Genomic DNA, 21,961 nt, shown 5'->3' on the forward strand with positions numbered 1-21,961 from the left:
CTGATAACAAGGATGTTTTGGTTTGGCCAAGGACTTTGTGAGCCTCATGCTCTGCCAGGGAGGAGGGGAAGCCAGGAGGAAGCAGAGACAGGACACCTGACCCAAACTGACCAAAGAGGTATTCCATACCACAGCACGTCATGCCCAGGATGTAACTGGGAGTTAGCCGGAAGGGCTGGGAGACTGCAGGGTTGGAGGAGGTATCGGTCGGTGCTTGGTCGGGCTTGGGGGGCGAGTTATCAGTCAGCTGGTGCTGAGGTGTTGTATTCTCTTCCCTTGTTATTTCCTTTATCATTATTATCATTGGTGGTAGCAGTAGTGATTTGTGTTATACCTTAGTTACTAAACTGTTCTTATCTCAACCCGTGGGAGTTGCATTCTTTTGATTCTCCTCTCCGTCCCTCCGAGAGCAGGGGGAGGGCAAGAAAGGGGGGGAAGTGAGCGACCGAATTACCTGACTGGGTTTAAACCACGACACATACTTCTTGCATATATAATTTTCTCTCAGAAGTTTTCATTTTTACTATTAAATGTTTTTTTCTTTTGGTTTTTTTGGTGGGTTTGTTTGTTTGTTTGTTTTTTAAACTGCCACACCCTGTGAATGAAAAATAAAGAACAAGCAGAAGATTACAGGATGCTCTCGTAGAACATCCTATAACCATGATAACAGGATGAATATTTGATATAATACTTAGAACTGTCTCACAAATGATTTTCAATAAAAATGTATAATGGAAACAGTGAATGCTTTTTACAATGGAAAATTTTTGAAGATCTTTTTAAAGAGGGTGGGTAAAGAAGAGAAATAAATGGGTGGTGAGAGAGGAAGGAACAGGGAATCTAGATAGGCCAAACCACTGTTTCTTCATAAAACTAAGTTCCTAAATTGACTGAAAAATGGCTTTTGTTTAAATCATAAGCGTCTTTGGAATCTTGTGGGAGTTTTCTGACATAGTGAAGTTTGTGAAAACAAGGGTCATGGCTTTGTAAAATGGTAATGATTAAGTTTAAAGACTGTGATGCAACTCGAGCCTTTGTACTCTTCAATGATACACTGCACAGAACAGTAAGATGTGCAGGGGCAACTCAATGCTGAATATGTAGGTAACTTCCATATGATTTTGACTCATGGATTATAAATCACCCTATTCCTGACACTTGTATATTATCTTCCTTTTCTTTTTTTTTTACATGAAATTTTAATTTCATATTCATGTACAGACAATAAGGTTATGATGTTTCTGTCACTAGTTTGATAAGACTTTTGTGCTGCTCAGATGAAATTTTCAGCAATATCAATATAGTACAAACCTTTTGGTTAAGATGCCTTTTATGTTTGGGGAACTGAAGTTTTAGAAATTTCCATTGAGAAATAGATTGCCAGAGGCCTCTAAAAACAGGCTGGAAAACCAGGAATGGCTGCCTTGACTCCTGCTGGGGTGGGCAGATAGGTGAGATTGGCCTCTCATAGTGCTTTCTAGCCCTATTTCATTTCTCTTGAGAAATGAAAAATAATGTATATTCCTAACTTATTTAACTGAAATCAGGAGTATTCAGCTCAACTGGTCATGTTGATCCATGTGCAGACAAGTCAATAGACAGGAAGCAAGTAGGGCATTACTGGTTGTGTTAAAATTGGTCTTGTTCAGAATACAGCTAGAGAACTAATCTTATACATACTTAATGTTTTAATTCAGCTTTGTATCTTCGTAGTCATCTCTTCTTTCTCTGAAACACAGCAGCAGAAGTTGTTTAATAACTAAAATTTTAGAATTTAAGTTCTTCTTTTCATCTAAAACAACAGCTACAGCATTCTCAGTGTCATCTTTCATTATTATTTTTTCAAACAGTGTTTATTTGATAGTAAATATTACTGTGGCAGTTAGAAAATTGAAGTCAGCTTAGATCTTGGTAAATTGCTCTTTATTTATACCATTGTGATGGACATCAGGAACCAGCTCATGTACAACAGAACAATAATAGCCACTTTATCGATATAACTGTTGTACAAGCAGAGATAAGGATCCAGTACACTGGAGAAATGCCAGTTTTCCAAAGGAAAAAATATTTCTTTCAAAATAAAGTATGAATTTTCATAGTAAACAAAACACCACCGTACTTCACTTAAGAGTAATTGAGAAGGTGAGATCATGAAAATATAGAAGTTTCATAGCAACACAGTTAGAAAATTTATTTTCTTATGTCTCCACAGTTCTTCACCAGCTTTAGCTGTAAGTGCTGTCAAATGCCACAAGAGTCTAATGGAAAAGGATTAGAAGGTCAAAGAGTGCTTTCATTTAGAGTTTTATATCTACCTGAAACTGAAAGGAGGTTGCACTGTTGCCATAGATCACACTTTGGGGAAGCTGTGCAGGCCTTGGTAGCAAAACAGCTTTTGAATATGGTATTAGAAGTTATACCTGATTTAGAAAACATGCAGGCTTAGCAGGAAGCTGGCATTTCCAATTTTCTTATTTTTATTCTGTGGACTTCCAAGCAGAATTATGCAGGAGTAAATGGCCAAGAATTTGCACATGCCTTTGACTTTTTTGCTGTAGTTGGCTTGTTTGCTGACAAGAAGCACTTGGGAGTGTCTTCTATGGGTCATCTTTCAACACAAGCCTTTAAATTCCAGGTGTGTGAACTCTGAGCCTGTTTTGAAAGCTAGCGTACGCCTTTCTATTAATTTGAGCAGATGAGCTCAGACTGCTGTGTAGCTATAAAAGGTACAGATAAGAGTGTGCTGTTGTCAGCTCTTCTCTGCAATGCGTAACAGCTTCTTGCCATGCAGGGTATGGCTGTGTTAGCTGTGCTGCATTTATGGAGTTTATGAATGGTTTTTGTCCATTTGGAGAAAGGTGGTGATCATTATCTGTGTCTGTAGTCTTAGAGAAAGCAAGACTCCTAAATCTTAGAATTGCTCAGTTTCTGTCTAGGCAAATGCATTGCTGCATTTGAGGTCTACATTAGCAGAAATATTTCATAAGATTCCAAAGTCTTATAATAATAATTAATAGACACTTCGATTCATGGACAAAAATCTCAATATTTTGGGATATTTTTCACAAAAGCATGAATTACATTTTGGTTTTTGGTTGCACTGAATACCACACGTATTACACCTTGGAGTTTTCCTTCCAAGAGGAATAGTTACTCAAGACACTAGTAAGCAGTGTTCTGATGTCATGGTCCATTTGCCAGATACAATTCAAGTATGTGCAGACTCTGTACATAAGTTCACTGCAATTGCATGCATGCTTAAAAGAACAGATTTTTGGCAAGTATTTATGAACTGATTTTTATTCTAGGACCTTGAGCCTGAGAATTTGTCAGCAAGCCGTTTATCTGTATGGTTTTCAAGGACTTGGCTACAACAAATCTAATGTTCCAAGGTGCCTTTCTCAAAGAATTTTTACACTGAAATGACAAAAAAAAAAAAAAAGCTGTTGGAGTTTAAGCGATCCAAATCTATTGATATATTTTACAGTTTTTTTTTCCTTTTATATCATCATTAAGTGCTTTTATTGCCACAAGTGTTGATTAGAAGATGTAGAACTGAATAGAAATTGTACATTACTCAGAAGTAGAGAAATGGGCCCTGCTGCTCGTGGCCTCTTTCGCATAAGATTTTGAGCTTTATCCTCAGTCCATTTGCAGGAGGCCATCACCTCTCAGGTGGTTAAATGTCTGCAGTAAGCATCTTTAATGCAATGAACAGATGTATGTAGTAACCACCTAATGTTTTGCTAGGTTTTGCAATGGAACAGATATGGTTAGTGCTCCTGCTGACGATTAAAGTGCTTTCAGTGACTGCTCAATTCAATGGATACAACTGTGATGCTAACCTCCATAGCAGGTTTCCCGGTAAGTGTTTAATAGCCCTCTTTTACTAATGGCTTCTTTATTTCCTTGGTTCAAAGCAGTGCTTGATTTTAAATGCAGAGCTTTAAATCTGTCTGAAGCCTGGGGGCAAGACTCCACATTAAGTGAGGATTAACTATCTTGGTGAAAATGAAACTCCTCTAATATTGTGCTTTGCTTTACTTCTTACTTGCACAATGGTTCAAATTAGTAGTAATCAGAACACCCCCCCTGATATCAGTGGACTTTTACCTGCTTTTGCCACACCTCTTTCGTGACCAAGATATTCACCAGAAAATCATGTTATTGTAAATATTTTCTATAGATTTGGGTCAGAAACATCTAGTTGGGTATTCTTTCATGTTTTATCTGGGTAAGAGAATATTCTAATGTCCTTTTATTGAAATAAAGAAATATCTATTTTTGAGCAAAATGAAGTTGATGGCAGAATTTAGTGCTGCATTTCAATATTAAATTGCATGTATCTATGTATGATGTACACTCATGCCTCTGAGAAAGTAGGAATGATGTTTTGAGGACACTAGGTGTCCAGACCTGTTAATACAGTGAGGAAAGAAATGTCAGTTTTAGTAACATGTCTCAGGGTTCACTCAGCTAAAGAGAACTTTTACTCACTGTTACATTGCTTATCCTTCCTGCCTCTGCTGTTTCTTAGGCAGAACAATAATAATAATAATAATGGCTGTGAATAGTGTCTTGCTCACATCTTGTATTCTGAGACAGCAATTGAACTGAACAGTATAGTGATGAACTCTCAGTATAGGATTACCCTGTAATACCATTCAATGTAGTTGCTTTCTGAATTAGAATAGTTTTCACTTTTTATTGTTTTGTTTCATTTTTTCTAGAAAGGGGCAGCTCTCTTATTAAACTTAATTCAGCAGAAAGCCTACAGTCTGTTTATTGTGTCCTGTGTTGCCACCATACTTTTAGGTACTTTGTTGGCAGTGGATTTGATTCTTTTTCACTTAACGTGAATATGAAGAGCAGAGAAATAAGACATGCAAAGAAGATCAAATACGTTGTCCCCATCCTTGACAAAATCTCTGTTTAACTGAGTATTTCACAAACTGCTTATATATTCCCCTTCTTAAAAGTAAGAGTTATACAGGCTTGCTTCGAATGTTTGTGTGAATAGTGCCCACCCTTCTCAGATCTAGCTTTTGTAGCTTTTCATGTAACTGTTTTTCTGTTCTTGAGAGGATTGCAACAACTGGAGGGAAATTTAGATTCCTCTTTCTGTTCTTTTTCAATTTTTCTCTGGTCATTTTTTTGCACCAGCCCTGTGCCATAGTTTTATATTCGCAATGTGATACCGATGAATTGAATACAGCTCTTTCTGTGGGTGTTTAGGGGCCTCCTGCAGTTCTGCCTCACCTCCCCCCCCCCCGCCCCAAGAAAAAAAAAAAAGTCATCTCAGATTCCATGTCTGCCAAATCTCAGGGACTTGGGAGAAAATTGTGTTACAAGTAAGTGCTAATCACCCCACACTGCCCATAGTTGCTGAGAGTAGAGTCCTGCTCTTTCTTGCTTGTGATGTCAGGCAGTGAAGATTCAATGCTTGGAATTTTTTAGTGCTGATTTTGAGAGCTAGAAAAGAAAAGTAACTCTGCATTTGAGATAGATAGAAGTAAAAAAAAAAGTTAAAACCTTTTGTCCCAGAATTTGACAGGCATTATTCTCAGTAGGCAAAAGGGAATGCCATGTAATGGGCTAGGGCTCTGGAGCTGAGTGAAGCTGCTGGAGCTGAGTGAAGCTGCTGCAGCTCTGTTTCCTGGGTTGAAGAGCTCCAGAACACAGGTGAGAGAGCCTCTTCAGGTAAAGGGGGTTAACTGGACTCCAAATATTTATTCACTTGCAGTTTCCTGCTACACTGCAGTGCTTTGGCTTATGAATATGCTACTAAATGATTTGCCAGGGAAATTTGAAATTATGTTTTGTGTGGTAGACTCTTTTACTATATTAATTCTTGTGCTTTCTTTACTGAAGTTGTAGGGTCAAATCTTTTTTTTTTGAATAATGCTATTCTGACCTTTATATTCCAATATTTTGCCTTAACTGGGGTCTAAAAATTTATTTGATCAGAAGTTACAACAGTAGAGTAACTGCTACAATAATTACATGGTGATTACTTGAAATACATCTTACAATGCCTTTTCCTGTATTTTTATCACAGCTGAACGAGATATCAATGTTTTCTGTGGAGTACAGACAATTACTATGAAGATAAATTTTTGCACAGTTCTTTTCTCTGGCTATTCTGAGACAGATCTGGCGCTGAACGGGAAACATGGTGATGCCCACTGCAGGGGTTTCATCAATAACAACACCTTTCCAGCAATGGTCATTTTCATCATCAATCTGAGTACTTTAGAATCCTGTGGAAACACTCTAGTGGTAAGACAAAGTCAAAGTGAAATTGTAGCATGGCTGTTTATGAATAGAATCAAGTGAATGGCCTTAACAGCATTGTATCTCTTAAACATGATGTTTACTTTGTCTTACCCAGTTAGTAATATATTGCATATACCAAAAAAATCTAGAGAAAGTTTGGTAATTTGTAATCATGATTAGTAAAAAGAAAATGTGTTGGGACGCACATTTGTCTTCTGATTAGAAAGTATACCTTAAGGCAACTATCCAGCCAATTCCTTATCCATCGAGTGGTTCATCTGTCAAATCCATGCTTTTCAGTTTAGAGACAAGAAAGCTGTGCAAGGCATTGTCAAATGCTTTGTACAAGTCCATGTAGACGATGTCAGTTGCTCTTCCCTCTCCAAATCCGTAACCCTGTGGTAGAAGGCCACCAGATTAGTCAGGCATGATTTGCCCTTAGTGAAGCCATGCTGCCTGCCACCAATCACCTCCTCATGTTCTCTGTGCCTTAGCATAGTTTCTAGGAGGACCTGCTTCATCATCTTGAAGAGCACAGAAGTGAGAATAAGCAGCCTGTAGTTCTCCTGGTCTTACTTTTTTTACCCTTTTTAAACATGGGGGCTATATTTCCCCTTTTCCAGTCAGTGGAAATTTCACTGGACTGCTGCAATTTCTCAAATATGATGGATGCTGGTTTAGCCATCTTAGTTCATCTTTGTGCAGCTAATGACTAATCTTTAGCTGTGGGTGAGTTTCTGGAACCAGAATTGGAACCAGGAGCTGACTTGGAAGTCTGTTTTGTACCACTGTAATTTCATTTTATTCAATAAAGCTATCTTACTTGGAACAGGGAGAGAAGGACCCATGAGGTCTCAAACCTTCTAAACGGAGGGAGAAGAGTTGTACCATTTGTGTATATCACAATGTACAAGCAGTGATGACTTGTATTAAAGTATCTATGAATAATTTAGAAAAGCAAATGTAAAAATGTATTATTTTTAAGGCTTATATTGTATCTGGAATTCATACTTGCATTTGATGATACCTGTCAGTTTTTAAAACAAACCCCCTCTTTCGTTGCTAATAACTTTGCAAAACCGGGCTGGAATGTCCAATATACTCTGTGACCTATTTGCCTCAGATTTTCTTTTAATATTTCAACAAGAACTGTTCACCAAGTTCAAGATTATCTTCTACCATTTTCCCTAAAACGCTGTAGCATCTCCATGACTTGGAGTAGAAGAATTTGACAGGAAAAAACATCTTGCTGTTCCCATAGAGTTGATCACAGTAAATTCCCTGAACTTCCTATTTGAGTCTAACTGCAAAAGTTTGATTTTTTTAAGGAAAGGAAAAATTGAAACAAACAAAACTCCACAAAACCCAAACGAACACTGGTTCCAGTATTTGGAGTCCTAATAAATTGGGCTCCCAAAGGCATGCCAAGGGGAGCATGGCACTGCACCAGCATTGCTTCTTCAACACCTTTTTCATCTGGGACACCCACTCAACTGGAAGATGTCAGCCTCAGATCCATGATGCCACGCAAATTGGGGTTAGAGTCAGCATTTGGAGAGCCACAAAGCCTACAGCTCTTAGAATACTAGGGCTGGAAAAATCATGCCAATGGGAGCATGGCACTGCACCAACATTGTTCCATCAACACCTTTTTCATCTGGGACAATTACTCAGCTGGAGGATGTAAGCCTCAGCTTGAAGATGTCACACAAATTAGCGGTCTGGTTAGGGATGTATTTATGGTTTAGGGAGCCACAAAGCCTACAGCTGGAGGGATATTGATGCTGCCAAAGGCATGCCAGGGAGAGCACAGAAAAAAAAATTGACAGGTTGAGTAAGTCGGGGCTGTTCATTCTGGAGAAGACAATCTGTGTAGAGACCCCATAGCAGCTTTCCAGTGTTTGAAGGGTGCCTACAAGCATGCTGGGGAGGGACTCTCCATTAGAGACTGTCGTGATAGGTCAAGGGATAATGGGCTCAAATTTAAACAGGGGAAGTTGAGGTTAGATATAAGGAATAAGTTCTTTACTGCGAGGCACAGGCTGTCTGAATGCTCCATCCCTGGCAGCATTCAAGGCCAGGTTGGATGGAGTTCTTGGGTGACATGGTTTAGTGCGAGATGTCCCTGCCCAAGGTAGGGGGTTTGATATTAGATTAACTTATTGTCCTATCCAATCCTAACTATTCTATGTTTTTATGATTCTAATTGGATCTTTCCATGAAGCTCCCCAACCAGGGTGCACAAGATACAAAGTAGCAACTGCTAAAAATGTAACCAGAAACCCCTTTCATCCTCTAAGCTTTGAATACTATGCCACAAAGAAGGAGGCTAGAGGAGCTAGGAGTGTTCGTTATCATGTTCCCCACAGTGGAGTGATAAAATCCTACGCATTTCTTGGCTGTGTTTCACAGTAATGACCTTCAAACTCATTTTTTGTAGGATATACAACAGTTGAGGCAGCACTCAGGTAAACCCCAGGTCTGTCTGTAATACATCAGATGCAACTTTTTAAATTTGGGAGGTGGGAAGGTGAGGAAGCTGTAGTTGGCTATACTACTTTAATACTCTAGCCTGTGTTTTTCAGTCAACAAACAAATCCTAGGAAATTTGATTTTCATCACTTTCCTGCCATTTAGCAAATAACTAGGTATACAACTGACAAAGTATAAGACTGCATCTGTCTTGTAGTCATTTCTTTTGTAGCCAAAGAAATAAAAATAGCTCCTGTGCTACTTTATGCAAAATGTTGAAATACATGTGCATCTCAGGATGATTCCTCCATAATGAAATGTCTTTTTAAGAAACTGCAAATTCTAAAACTATTGAAAGCATCTCTTTTGCTAATACTGTGATGCAAAAGGAATGCTACAGTGGATGTCCAATGCCCTGTTAATCCGCCTTATTGTGTACATGCCTACTGAGACAGGGCCCTACTGAGAGGCCTGCATGTTATTTCTGGCTCAGCTCACTCTGTGAGCCTGAGCAGTACAGGATAGCAGACATTCAGCGACAGAATTAAGATTGCATTGGCATTAAGATTGTATTACTTTTCAGCTCTGGCATTTCTGACAATGTTTCTTTGCACATAGTTTATAATTTAAATTTAGAGGTGTCGAACGTAAACAAAACCAGACTTGAAGTTCAGCTGTTTGGCTTGTATCTGCTTACAAAGTACACTCCTTTTGATGTGTCGAAAACAAAGCTCAAGAGTGACAGAGTATTGTTTCTATGAACGAAATGTCTTGTGTATTGGCTTTACTGAATATGGAAATTCATTTTAAGCAAATATATTTTAACTGTACTCAAAATGTTTCTTCAGCTTTTTTTCTCAGTAAGTCGTGAGGTTTTTTTTAGTGTTGCTCAAGTCTGTTTCAAGAACAGGGATATTTCTCATGAAGTGTATATGCGTTATTTTGGGTAGGTGAAAAACAAAACACAGGGAACATATTATTGAGCTCAATTAATTTTTGAAGGCTTTTCTGAAGGTATCTCTGGCTGAATTATGGGCCAAAGCATCAGTGTCCTTAGGTAATTTTTGTTCCATTGTTAACTTTCTGGTAATAGGAATTTTTATCTCCCTCAATAGGTATCCTCAGTTCAAGGTATCAATGCTTATGGAAATACCTCAGTGGTACAGATAGGTAATGTTTCAGGCTATATTGATACACCAGACCCACCAACGATTATCAGCTATTTGCCTGGGTTGCTGTACAAATTTAGCTGTAGCTATCCACTGGAGTACTTGGTTAACAATACCCAGCTTGCTTCGTAAGTGTGTTTTTTATTTCTATATGTTTCATTCCCATGTTTGTGTAAGCCCATGTGTATGCACACACATGCACATACACCTAAGCATATGCATGCCATAGCAGTATTGTCAACCTAGTAATTTTTAGCTGTGCAAGAGTAAAGAGGAAGGGAAAAGCACTGAAAGAAGAGGTGATGCAAAGGAAAAGAAAATACTATAACATCACTGTATGAGAGAACAGTTTATGAGGAGCTGCCTGCCTGCCTTAAATAATGTAAAGTTTCCTTTAAAACTCAGGTTGCCTGATGACAAAATGGAGGCAGCAGAATAATTAAAATTCTTGATGAAAGTTTGAAAGCATTTGAATATAGAGTTCAAAATAAAATATTTCCATGACTATACCTTGTACATCATGACCCTTTTGTCACTTTGCCTTTCTACTGATTATTTTTCTGATGTGTTTTTTTCAACAGTATCCATTATTTTCTTCATAGTTAAGGTTCTGTCAATGTTCCAACTATAAATTCCTATTTCTGAAGTTTATAACTTCTTGCAATATGACTCATTGGCTTTTTTTTAATGATAAAAACCAATGAAGTACGTAAACACACACGAAGATATCTTCATGATATTTTTTGGTTTCTGCTTCTGTTGTAGGTCATCAGCTGCTATTTCTGTAAGAGAGAACAATGGTACATTTATCAGCACTTTGAATTTGTTGCTTTACAATGTGAGTAAAAAACACAGTAGTATGACCTGAATTAAAACCATTGCTGCGCACTATGTGGGTACAAGCTAGATTAGCAGAACAAAGTATAGACTCTTCCTTATTATTTGCTATTCCCTTCCCACTGCTCCCATGAACCAGGACATTCATCCAGGCACCTTTTATCTCTGAATTTCCTTGTCCTTTTTGTTTGCATGTACCTGTTCTGTATTTGTATGGCAGGTCTTTGAGGACAGACAGAGTCTTTTTTTGTCCTGTATTTATACAGTTCCCCAGTTTAGAGCTCTGGCTTTCAGGTTGTAGTGCCACATGACTAATCAGTTGTAGTAATAATGATCGTACTCCAAAGTGTAAATTTGCATTTATTATGTTACTATATATATATGTCTGTGTATGTGTATATTGTACTGACACAGGGAGTGCTCTGTAGAATTCCGTAAAAATATTCCAGACCTGTTCCCTTAGTAATAACCTGGAGCACTCTTGCTGGGGTATTTTTATGTTCATGCTTCATCAGAATGTTTTGGTCACCTGTAATTGAATTGAGGGCTGTGGAATTTGTTCAAAAAAGCCCACTGCACTTGTGACCTCATTGCATGGACTTCCAAGATTTGAAGGGTTAATAATTTTAACATTTTCTAACACTACTCCCATATGTTTTAGATAATTTAACTTTGATATGCATTATTGTAAAAGCTTTTACTACGTAAATGTGGATGGTGACAGTAAAAGATGAAAAATTCTTGTACCTTTACTTAATATCCCCAAAATGATATTTTTTATGTTGATTAAAATTTTTACTCATCCATTTATATACCTGATTTAAATATCAAATTTTCAATCTATCAAGCATCATTTTTAGGGAAAATTCTGCAGCCTCACTTGGTCCCTGTTAGGGAGTTCTGGATTTAGGAGGGACCTCAAGGCTCTTGTCCACACTTGGCATTGGTGAGGGGTTGTGTACAGATTTGGCTCTTGACTGAAAGCAGCCATACTTTTAAATTTTAGCTGTAATGTTATTTCCTAACATTGATTCTTCATCTTTCAGCTCGCTTCCATATTCCCTCAAAAGGTGATGTTTACGTTTATGTTGTTAGCATGTTATTGTTAGGAAAGACAAGAGGAGACATGATAGACTAAAGAGTTTAATAGCAAGATATTTATTGGGCTTTCACAGATCCTAAGTGGTTGTGTGCTTTTAGGTTTTCCTGTAAATATCTGTCTAACTGAATAAACCTACTCTTTAAGAAAATAAGAACCGTGGAATGCAAGAGTGAGGGACTTTCTGTGCACTTTTTAATCAGTTGCAAAATGTGACAGAGCTACCTATTAGAGAAATGTAAGGTTAATTTTAAAGAAAGGAAACTTACCTGAACTTACTTAAATGGTTTGTCAAGGACTTGCTTGTGTATGTCACAGAGCTGGTCTGTGTGTGCATGTACACTTCCCAAGGGCCCTGATGCTGCAGAGATTTAATATTGGCATGCTCTGAATTTTGGCATTGTTCTTTTTGGAAAACATAGGTGATTTTGTGCTTAATCCTTGTTGCTGTCAGCTGCTGGTCTTGGCCTTGCCTGCCACACTGAACCTGGTCAAAATCCTGCTTATAACAAAACTTTTTCTATGTATTGAGTGTTTTGACCTTGACCAGGTCTCAAAAGTACTAAGCCCCTGTGCTTTCGGAGTTAGCAACCAATTTGACGTAGGTGATGTTACCAGTATGTGCATTTTGATATGCTGAATTAACATCCGTCACTCACATCCGCTTTGTAGCTTTGCGGCTGTGCTGACATGAATGGCTCAGCCTTTGAACAAGAAACCAGTAAAACTGCTATATCTATGTAGCAGTATATGGGGCATTCCCAGTTTTTATGTTATATACAGCTTTCTTGAAACAGCTTTTTTAAATACTGGAATTTAAATGAAAATGTTTACTTGTAGTTATCAACAAGCCAACTTCCATCAAAACTACACTTTGCAAAATAGAATGTGTCTGTTTTCCCAAACTACAGCTTAAGATATATAAACGCTATCTCCTGCGGCACTGTTACAATCTAGTCAAGCTCCTCTTTTAGAAAACTACAGTAGCTGATATATTTGCCTATAGGTGCTGCGAGGCTTAATGAGATGTTAATGATTGCTACATTTTCTTTAATTAAGAATCCAACCACTTCATAAAATCATAAGCAGTTTCCCTAAAATAATTGCATAGGATAAGGCCAATTAAGCGTTTCTCATCTTTACAAACTTGTAGCCAAATGCTCTGGCACTGCTTTTTACTTCTTCCGTTTAAGGAGGACAAAGTAAATGACTGTCCCACATTTTTCAGTCAGAAAAATTAGATGGAAGCTCAGCCTGTGGCTGCAGGTGGACTGTTACAGTAGAATTTCTGGTACACTGAGGCAATGTTTGTTTTTCAGGATTCAACCTACAGCCATCAGCTCCTTATTCCAAGTACAGGTTTACCTTTGAAAACCAAAATATATGCAGCTGTAAGAGCAACCAACCTTGATGGCAGGTACCATGAAGGATGTTATTTCTTGTCTTGCTTGCTATTTAGCTTTTGGTGCTGCAAATTTTTCTGATTTAGAAGCAGCTATCTTTCTTCATAGACTTTTATATGTCAAAATATTGGTTGTTGTTTGATAATCACTGCCCTCAGCTCTGGGGTATCAGGTCCTTGATTGTGAATTGAATGCATATCTTGCTGCTGTCCTCATGATAAAAGTTCTCCTGAATAGTAATTTAAATTGTATATTGCTCTTATTTAAGAAAGGAACTTGATCAAGTGAGAAATTCTAGGGCTTTTAAAAGTGGGATGGTTTTTATTTCTAGTCCTATGAAACCATGACTTCTGACACGAAGTACACAACCTGCGTTGGTGTGACAGCTGACTTGCATGAAACCAAATCATTTGATTTATACAATTCTGCTGCTATACTGTGCTGTTTAACTTTTTAAGTAGTGGGAAGAAACAGGTAATATATTGAGAATGCAAGATCACTTCTATGTGACCTGTTAAGTACAGCAGCTCAGCTTCAGTGTAACAGCCTGCATTATCAGTTTGTATGCTTGCCTTACTGCTCTTAATCTTACCTCATTTGCTTTCTAACCCTACTCTTACATTGCTAGTTCACCTCATCTATCACTTTGCTTCCTGTGCAGGTGGAATGTTTTGATGGACTACTGTTACACCACACCATCTGGTAATCCTAGCGATGATCTCCGATATGATCTTTTTTTCAGGTAGGTCCTGTGCACACTCAGTATTTCATGGGTCTTTTCTTTAAAATACAGTTATAAATCTTTCCAATAGCAGTGCTCCAAACTACCTGGAAAGTTTAAGCAATAATAGCAGGGAGAAACAAAGGCTAGGCTTACAGATAACATGTCAGGACTTATCTGGTTGGTGAACATGAACACAGAAGCAAGAGCAACGTCATAAGAATTATGAAGGTAGAGAAGCGTATATCCAAAATGGCTCTACTAGAGATACCGTAAGCACACAAACTGAATAGCTAAACTGGCCTTTATTTTACTAAAGGCACCATTGTGGTGAATGACAGTGATGTAAAACATCACAGACTCCAGTTCAGGAAAGCAGTTAAGCAAATGATTAAAGACAAATGCTCCTGCTTCTACTCCTAGCAGTAACATTTATTTGAATTGGAACTTTGAAAAACATCTTGGCATATCTCAGATTAAATCTTAGCAGTGACAGTTGCTAGAGGGATATTGTCTATGTTTTTGAGTTGCCTGTTAGCATAGAATCATAGAATCATAGAATCGTTAGGGTTGGAAAGGACCTTAAGATCATCTAGTTCCAACCCCCCCCCCCCCCCCCCCCCGCCGTGGGCAGGGACACCTTATGCTAAATCGTATCACCCAAGGCCTCGTCCAACCTGGTCTTGAACACTGCCAGTGATGGAGCACTCACAACCTCCCTGGGCAATCCATTCCAGTGCCTCACCACCCTAACAGGAAAGAATTTCCTTCTTATATCCAACCTAAACTTCCCCTGTTTGAGTTTTTACCCGCTACCCCTTGTCCTGTCACTCCAGTCTCTAATGAAGAGTCCCTCTCCAGCATCCCTATAGGCCCCCTTTGGATACTGGAAAGCTGCTATGAGGTCTCCACGCAGCCTTCTCTTCTCCAGGCTGAACAGCCCCAACTTTCTCAGCCTGTCTTCATATGGGAGGTGCTCACCTGATTACTCTTTGCTTCAAGTCTCAGGTTTCTCTGGGGACTTGAATTAAATAGTACCTTGGTTATAGCTGTGGTGTTTCAAAACAAAACATTGGTTTTTGTAGAAATGTATTTCAGCACAGGACGGTGCAGCCTAACAGGCAGATTGTGGCTTCCCATGTTTCACATTAGGTTGCTGTGCTCTTTTCCAAGGAGCTGAAGCATTGAACTTACTAAGTGACCTTATTCTCAGTTTAGAACTTCAGAATGCTAATACAGCTGCTTATCCCAGTTTCAATCTTCTCTACAAAAACTAGCTGTGACAAGGACCCACAGACAACTATAATTGAAAATGGCAAGAGCCAAATGGGCCGGTTTTCCTTTGAGGTGTTTCGCTTTGTGAAGCACAAGAACCAGAAGATGTCTACGGTCTTCCTTCACTGCGTGACAAAGCTGTGCAGAGCAGATGACTGTCCCTTTCTTGTGCCAGTAAGTTTCAGTGAAGGGAAGCTGCTGTTAATTAAACTAGGCACACTGGAGTTATTCTGCATACAAATGCTATGGAAGTTTCAATGGCACAGAATTAAGGTGACTTGTAATCTGAAGAATGTCTTTGTGTCTGAAGAAACATAAAATTGATGAACAGAGCAATGAATATTGTCATCCAGACACAGAATACTACTAGACCTGCAAAATGCAGGTTGTTGAACACATGCGACATTACCTGTTTGCTTTTTGGTCCTTAATTCATTTGTAAAAGTTGAAAACAGGTAGCTTCAGAGCTGATATTCTTAGTACTGCATCTAAAAAAAAAAAAAATATCCACAATTGCAGTGGATGAATAGGAATATCTTAGAATGGAAGTTATGGAAAACTTAAACCTATAGTAAAGTGCCATTATACCGTTAAGGAAAATTTGAAAGTTTCTGATGGGGGCTGGGGGGGGGGGGGGGTGGAATTACATTCCCTATAGTTTGGAAACTGCTGTTTTGTTGAAGTTCATGAAGTTATGACAATTAAAAATTATTTCAGTTTAGGAGTGTCAGGAACAAGAAATATATTTTGGAAACTGAAACATCTAAATAAACATATAAACACAGAATATTCTGTGGTGTCTTCAGAATACAGTATCATTTCCTACTGAATGACTTCCCATTTAGAATTTTAAAATGCTATCAGTTCACTATACTTCTGACATTTTGTACAATGTTTATACTTTTATGTTACACTTTAAAATAATTGTTTCTATTGAATTGATGTGCTGAGTTTGTCCAAGTTCCTTCACATGAAGTTGAAATTAAAGAAAAACTCTTGGTTGAAGCATACTTGAATACTTAAGATAATGGTAGATAAGTTAGAGAAGGTAAAGGTGGATTCCAGATGACAGAATGCTGGGGATTGTTTTAATATGTCATTGCTATATAGAACTCTATGGAAAATGTGTAAATTTTAACTCAAGAAGCTTTCTGGGATGATTGTAGCATGTATTCTATCCCTAGTCAAGAAAAATATGTTTGTTGGGAAAAACTGTCTGTAAACAAAGCTTTGAGAAATTACCTATTGACAATTTAATATACTATAGGATGGATCTTGTGCACAACAGCAATGGAGCTCTGTAAATAAAGGAAAAAATCAACAGGAAGCAAGGCATTTATAAGATACACTTCCAGGGAATATTGTAGCTGTTTTTATTGCAAAGTAATGTAATGCATGCTAAGAAATAAAATCAAAGTTGTAGTATGGCTTATAAAAGAGTTTGCATTAAAGCATGAAGCACAGAAGGGCAATAATTCCATTCCACTCTGAAATTGTGATTGTTTTGATTAACCGCTCAGATTTGCAGTAACAGAGAAAGAAGAGACACTGGTGGGAGGACAACTTGGAGCCGTCAGAGCACCTCTGGCAATGCTGTAATCTCTGCTGGCCCCATCATTACAAGGAGTGGTAGGAATGAACAAACTTTTCCTATAGACTGCAGAAATTCCAGAAATCTGGAGAAATATTTTGCAGTTTAATATAAATTTTCAGTGACTTAAGGAAAGGGTGGATTCTCCATGAGATTGTGGCGCTATTTTTTTCCCTTACTGTTGCAGTCTTTGGTCGAAAATTTGAGCCAATATTTCTGTTTGTCTCTCACATGCTTCCAGTCAAATCACTGTGGGATATCATTATGTGCATAAGGCCATTATAAAAGCCTAAACTCAGTGGGCTGATGACTCTTTTTTTTTTTTGGTCAGATTTCACTGCCAATAATGGAATTTAAGGTACTGTGTTCAGTGTTGCAATTTAATTTGGACAGCTAATGAGTATTCACTGTCACTTTCTATTCACTGTTTCTTCCAGCTTCACCTCTGGGTGTTTACCTAAGTGTTGCAAAAAATTAATACATGCTTTGCTTTGCCTTCAGGTATAAGGCAGAAACAAGACAAACACACTGTAAATTCTAAACAGAGTCAGCCAGAATCTGCTCTTTTAAATCCCATTGACTTCCATTTTTACTGCCAAAGCATTGTTTGGTTTAAAAAGGCAGCTTTAAATGCAACCTGCAGTCTCTGAAAAGAATTTGAGACTGCTGTTGACAAAATAATCAAATATTTGAAAAAGTTTAAAAAATTAAGTTTACAGACATGTAAAAGTAATTGCAGTTAAGAAACTGATTTCAGCAGTCTTAGATTCAGGAAGCTGAGAGAAGGAATGCATTTCATCTGAAATAATTAGATGGAAATAATTTAAACACTTGAGAAATAAAATCCTTCTTCACACGCAAAGTGGTTGTGCCCACATATACAAAGAGAACAACTGACCTTTCAGAATAGGGAACCATCTTAGCAAAAGACCATTTTTAGAACAAATACCCCTTGTTATAAGAAACATTTCTGCAATGAAAAAAAGGGGTGGGGTGTTCTGCATTACATGCAGACCCAATTAGTTGCTGCCATCTGATTAGTCAAGGAAAAAGTGAAAAGAACTAACTTCAGAGTTGCATGCATGAATATTTATGGGAAATAAATGAGAGATTTGCTCAAACATGTATGCTAGAGAAATGTTGCCTTGGGTGAGGAATGGAAACCAGATAAGGCTTGTTATATGAGTAACCTTATTAGATAATATAGCTTATGATTCAAAGGCTGTGAATTCTATTTTTACAATTGGAAAAAAATAAGGTTATTTATCAATTACCTTAAAATTCTGCATAATTTCAAGAAAAATCTGTCTGTGGCTCTTTAATTACCCAAAGAAAGGGTAAATGATTTAATTATAACTGTTGAGGTTTTTTTAAATGAAAACATGAATAAGGCTGGAAAAGGAAAATAATTTTTTTTAGGTGTCACCTACTTGAGGTATGTGGCTAAAGCTTTTTAGGTTAAACATATTTCTGCATCTCCATGTTATGCTCTTGGAGCATCCCACTACTGGTGTCAGGAGGATGGTTTGATGGAAAGAAATCTTTAAAAAATGGGATGCAGTTCTGAACTCTATCACAAATTTCCTGAGTGGCATTATGGAAGTCCCTTAATCTGACTTGCACTTCACTTTTCCTTCTGGAGCAGAAAGAGGGAATTAATATTTCTTCACATTTTCCCTTCCCATTGTGAAGACATGAGGTTCATGAATATTATAGTCAAGAAAAGAAAAGAGGAAAGGTCACGAGAGAATTTAAACAGGATGATCTGATTTTTGAATGAGGAGTGCTGGCTTACTCTGGTGCAGTGTTGAATGGAGATACTTATACTATTTTCAAGGCCAGCTCTGGTCCAACTTTAGTACAAATACATTTGTACAGAGCCCATCAATGCTGCACCTCACTCACCATGGTATTTGTGCCAGTGTTAAGTCTGCAGTTCCATGGACTCTTCACTTCCCTCATAGCCTAGTGCTGCATCTGTCTGGGGCTGGTGCCATGCACATCAGTGTCTGCAGAGGCACCTTAGGTTAGCCAGGTGAATTTTCTTTGGTGGCTGGTAATTTGGGTTTTTTTCCTCAACAGACTATTAAGCAACTTCACATGGGTGTGCTCACATTACAAACAAAGCAATTTCATGTATTTGGTGGAGTTCTCCTTACTCTACGAGAGATGCTAAAAACTACTAGTCAGTGTTGCAAGTATAGCTAGGACTATTGGCTTTTGTATTGCAAGGAGGGGAGCAGTAGGCAGAGGTATTTGTAAAATATAATGCATCCTGTTTTTGTTTTCTGTAGATGAGACAACAACCAACAATTCACAGCTTGGTAAGTTAACCAGACTTCAAGAAACATAAAAGAGGGTTTATGACTGAAACAGAACTGAGGAAATAAACCATTTTGATTGAGCTCTATGTACTTAGCTGGAATGCTTTTCTATCTGCTTTTTTTTTTTCCTTCAGTTTAATGAGTCAATAATGACATGCTGTAAAGAAATCAATTGGTGAATTTGGAATGCTCAGTTTGATTTGTGTACCTAGCCCCACCAACATAGAAATTTGTAATTCTTATGATGGAATTGAATTGAAAATCTTCTGCTAGGACATATGATGGTGAGGGAACATTGCAACTGCCAGGTGGAATATCAGACTTAAACAGTAAATTCTGCTCATGTCATGCAGGAGTAGAGCAGCAAACTGGTGCAGTCTAGCTCAGTTTAGAGTTCAAAGTAAGAAAACCTCTGTTTCAGCTTCTGTTTTCCTAGCATTTAACCACACAAAGAGCCTATGGAGAAGCTTGTTTGCAACTTGCTGTCTGCTAGGGCAATGAAGGAAATAGGCTGTAGGGGAGATCAGGTCTTTTTTTAGGTTGCTTTTCCTTTGGGCACTTTGATGACTTGTTTCATCCTGCTACTCTTCTCTGCTCATAACAAGGAGTAGCTGACAGCAAGAAAAGATAGTCAAGGTAACCAGGTGGTTCGTTGGACCATTCCACCTTTCACTTGTTCATAACAGGACTGGTACAACCAACCTATCCTGTCCTGTGAACTGCAATACTATTTATTCCCTTCTTTTCTCAACTTAGACTGCATAAAAGCAGCTACCTTTCTTTCCTGGCATAGAAACAAAGTTCTCCCTATAATGAGCTGCTACATGATGTGCTCCTACCCATGGATATCATTAAAATAATAAAACCCAAACTCTTCATTTGCTGCACACAGCTTGCTGTGTTACTGGCTGCTACCTTTCCTTACCATCATCCTTGATGACGCTGAGGGGAAGTTGATGTTTCTGGGAGAAGCAGTCTGGTTTCCCATGGAGAAGCTGTGTTGTTGTTTCTTCTCACTGTCCAGCACTGGTAATTGCTCTCTTAGGCAAATGCACATTGGTGCTTCAGGTAGCACATACCACTCACATGTGTTTTTCGCCTCCTGTTGGAAAAGATGGTACAGGCTGAATGTGTGTATTCCAGCATCCCAGGATTGGTTCATAGCCTGCTGAGCTATGCTGAATAGTAAATACGTTACTTCTTCTGAGAATTGATGTGTTTAGAAGCCTTCTGTGAAGGTATACAGATTAACTTGAAGTATCTCAGCTATTTGCTGCTAGATATGCTTGTTTAGGGTTTATACACAATTTGAATTGAGATGCGAATACTGATAATGAGGGAAGAAACCCTTTCATTAACTTGTTTAGGCCACAGATCCTTATACCTCTGTTTTGATAGTTCTTGGACGCCAGTAGTCTTGTCTTAAATAGTGCAGATTAAGGTCAGTCACTAGCATACCAAGGATTATGTTTTATAAGTACCCTTACTCTCTTTATAACTCAATATCATGGATATTGAAAGAACTAATAACTACTTTCAACATTTGCTCATTCTGAAGTACAGTTTTATTCCCTTCATTGTAATTCTTCTGTATGTAGGGTGTGGTGATGAAGAGACAGGAGTGTTTGGCACTGCTGAGGGATTGTAACCAGAATTTACCTGTGCCTTTCTGTTCTCCTTGCAGCTCATCCAGATGGACTTCCTTTCCAGCTGAACTCAATCACCACTGCACTGATTTCAGGCATTGTCATCCTAGGAATCACAAGCATTTTCTTTTTTGTATGCTCCGTAACCCTTCTGCACAGAAAGTGGCCCAACCTTTCAGTCTTGACTGGCATCCAAAACCCAGTTTTCAACTGAAACTGATGATTTACTTGCACTTTTTCTTTGGGGCTGCCTTTCTTGTCCATGAAATATCATTCCATTAAAAAATAATATTAAGGCAATAGTCCAGCTGTATCCAGCTTCTATTCCAGCTATTCTGTATTTTTGTTTTGCTAGATGATGTGTAGGTAAGCAGCAGTAACATTGGTAACAATCCTAGAAAATTACGAGAATCTCAACTGTGTTTGTGATCAGACTGTATAACATCATGCCCATGGGTGTGCTGACAATAAAGCTTGTGTCTCCAGCTTCCCAGTGAGGTCTCAAAGCTGAAAATACTCAAGGTGAGAATCTTTACGAGCATGTCATGCTTGCAATAAAGCTGACACATTCAGAAACTTTCTTAAGTCCATACACACCTACTAAAAGGATAACTTTTATTTTGTCATGGTATTTTTCACAGATCTGAAGGCACTTATGTCTCAAGAGGACTTTGTTTTAGTTTATCTTGGCTAAAAGTATCTCGAGAGAGAGTTAGAACCAAGTGATTTTTGCTTATTGTTCATTTAGAAATGTTTTCTTAGATGTATCTTCCACTGAATTGTGATGATATCATATGAAGGGCATAATTTGGTTGGGTATCTTTAAGTCACATAGTTTGAGACAAACTGCAGTTGGTCCCAGGGAACAATGCTGCAGTTCTTGAGGTGGAAAAATCTTTTCCCAGCAAAATCATTGAGTGAGACTCAGTGAGGACTTTAAATCTAAATGATGTTTAGCATCAAGTTACTTCTGCAAAGAACTGCCACATCTACAGCCTTCAGTCAAATTCTAACCTCAGGAACTGCTTCAAGGGGAAAAGTATTCCTTCCCCTACTCAACTCCTTGAGCAGGCAAGCTAATACAAGCAAGTAATGCCTGTACTTTCCTCATACACAACTATTTTTGGAGCAAAACTTGGCCGTTGAGA

At 38.2% G+C, this 21,961-nt stretch overlaps 1 protein-coding gene across 1 annotated transcript in view; it reads left to right on the forward strand.

Moving 5' to 3' along the window:
- ZPLD1 (zona pellucida like domain containing 1) overlaps positions 1-21,507 on the forward strand; it is a 112,373-nt gene extending 90,866 nt beyond the window's left edge. The window contains exons 3-12 of the mRNA XM_061454478.1: positions 3,751-3,864; positions 6,059-6,279; positions 9,864-10,045; positions 10,683-10,755; positions 13,173-13,270; positions 13,918-13,998; positions 15,255-15,426; positions 16,773-16,881; positions 19,138-19,167; positions 20,861-21,507. Of these exons, the coding sequence (XP_061310462.1) occupies positions 3,759-3,864; positions 6,059-6,279; positions 9,864-10,045; positions 10,683-10,755; positions 13,173-13,270; positions 13,918-13,998; positions 15,255-15,426; positions 16,773-16,881; positions 19,138-19,167; positions 20,861-21,027 (1,239 nt within the window). The 5' untranslated portion in view covers positions 3,751-3,758 and the 3' untranslated portion in view covers positions 21,028-21,507. The remainder of the gene's footprint in view (positions 1-3,750; positions 3,865-6,058; positions 6,280-9,863; positions 10,046-10,682; positions 10,756-13,172; positions 13,271-13,917; positions 13,999-15,254; positions 15,427-16,772; positions 16,882-19,137; positions 19,168-20,860) is intronic.
- The last annotated feature ends 454 nt before the right edge of the window (positions 21,508-21,961 follow it).

Source organism: Pezoporus flaviventris, unplaced genomic scaffold (assembly GCF_033815535.1).
Source record: "Pezoporus flaviventris isolate CSIRO_AGI_PZ_B2104156 unplaced genomic scaffold, CSIRO_AGI_Pfla_v1 ptg000015l, whole genome shotgun sequence".
NCBI lineage: Eukaryota > Metazoa > Chordata > Aves > Psittaciformes > Psittacidae > Pezoporus > Pezoporus flaviventris.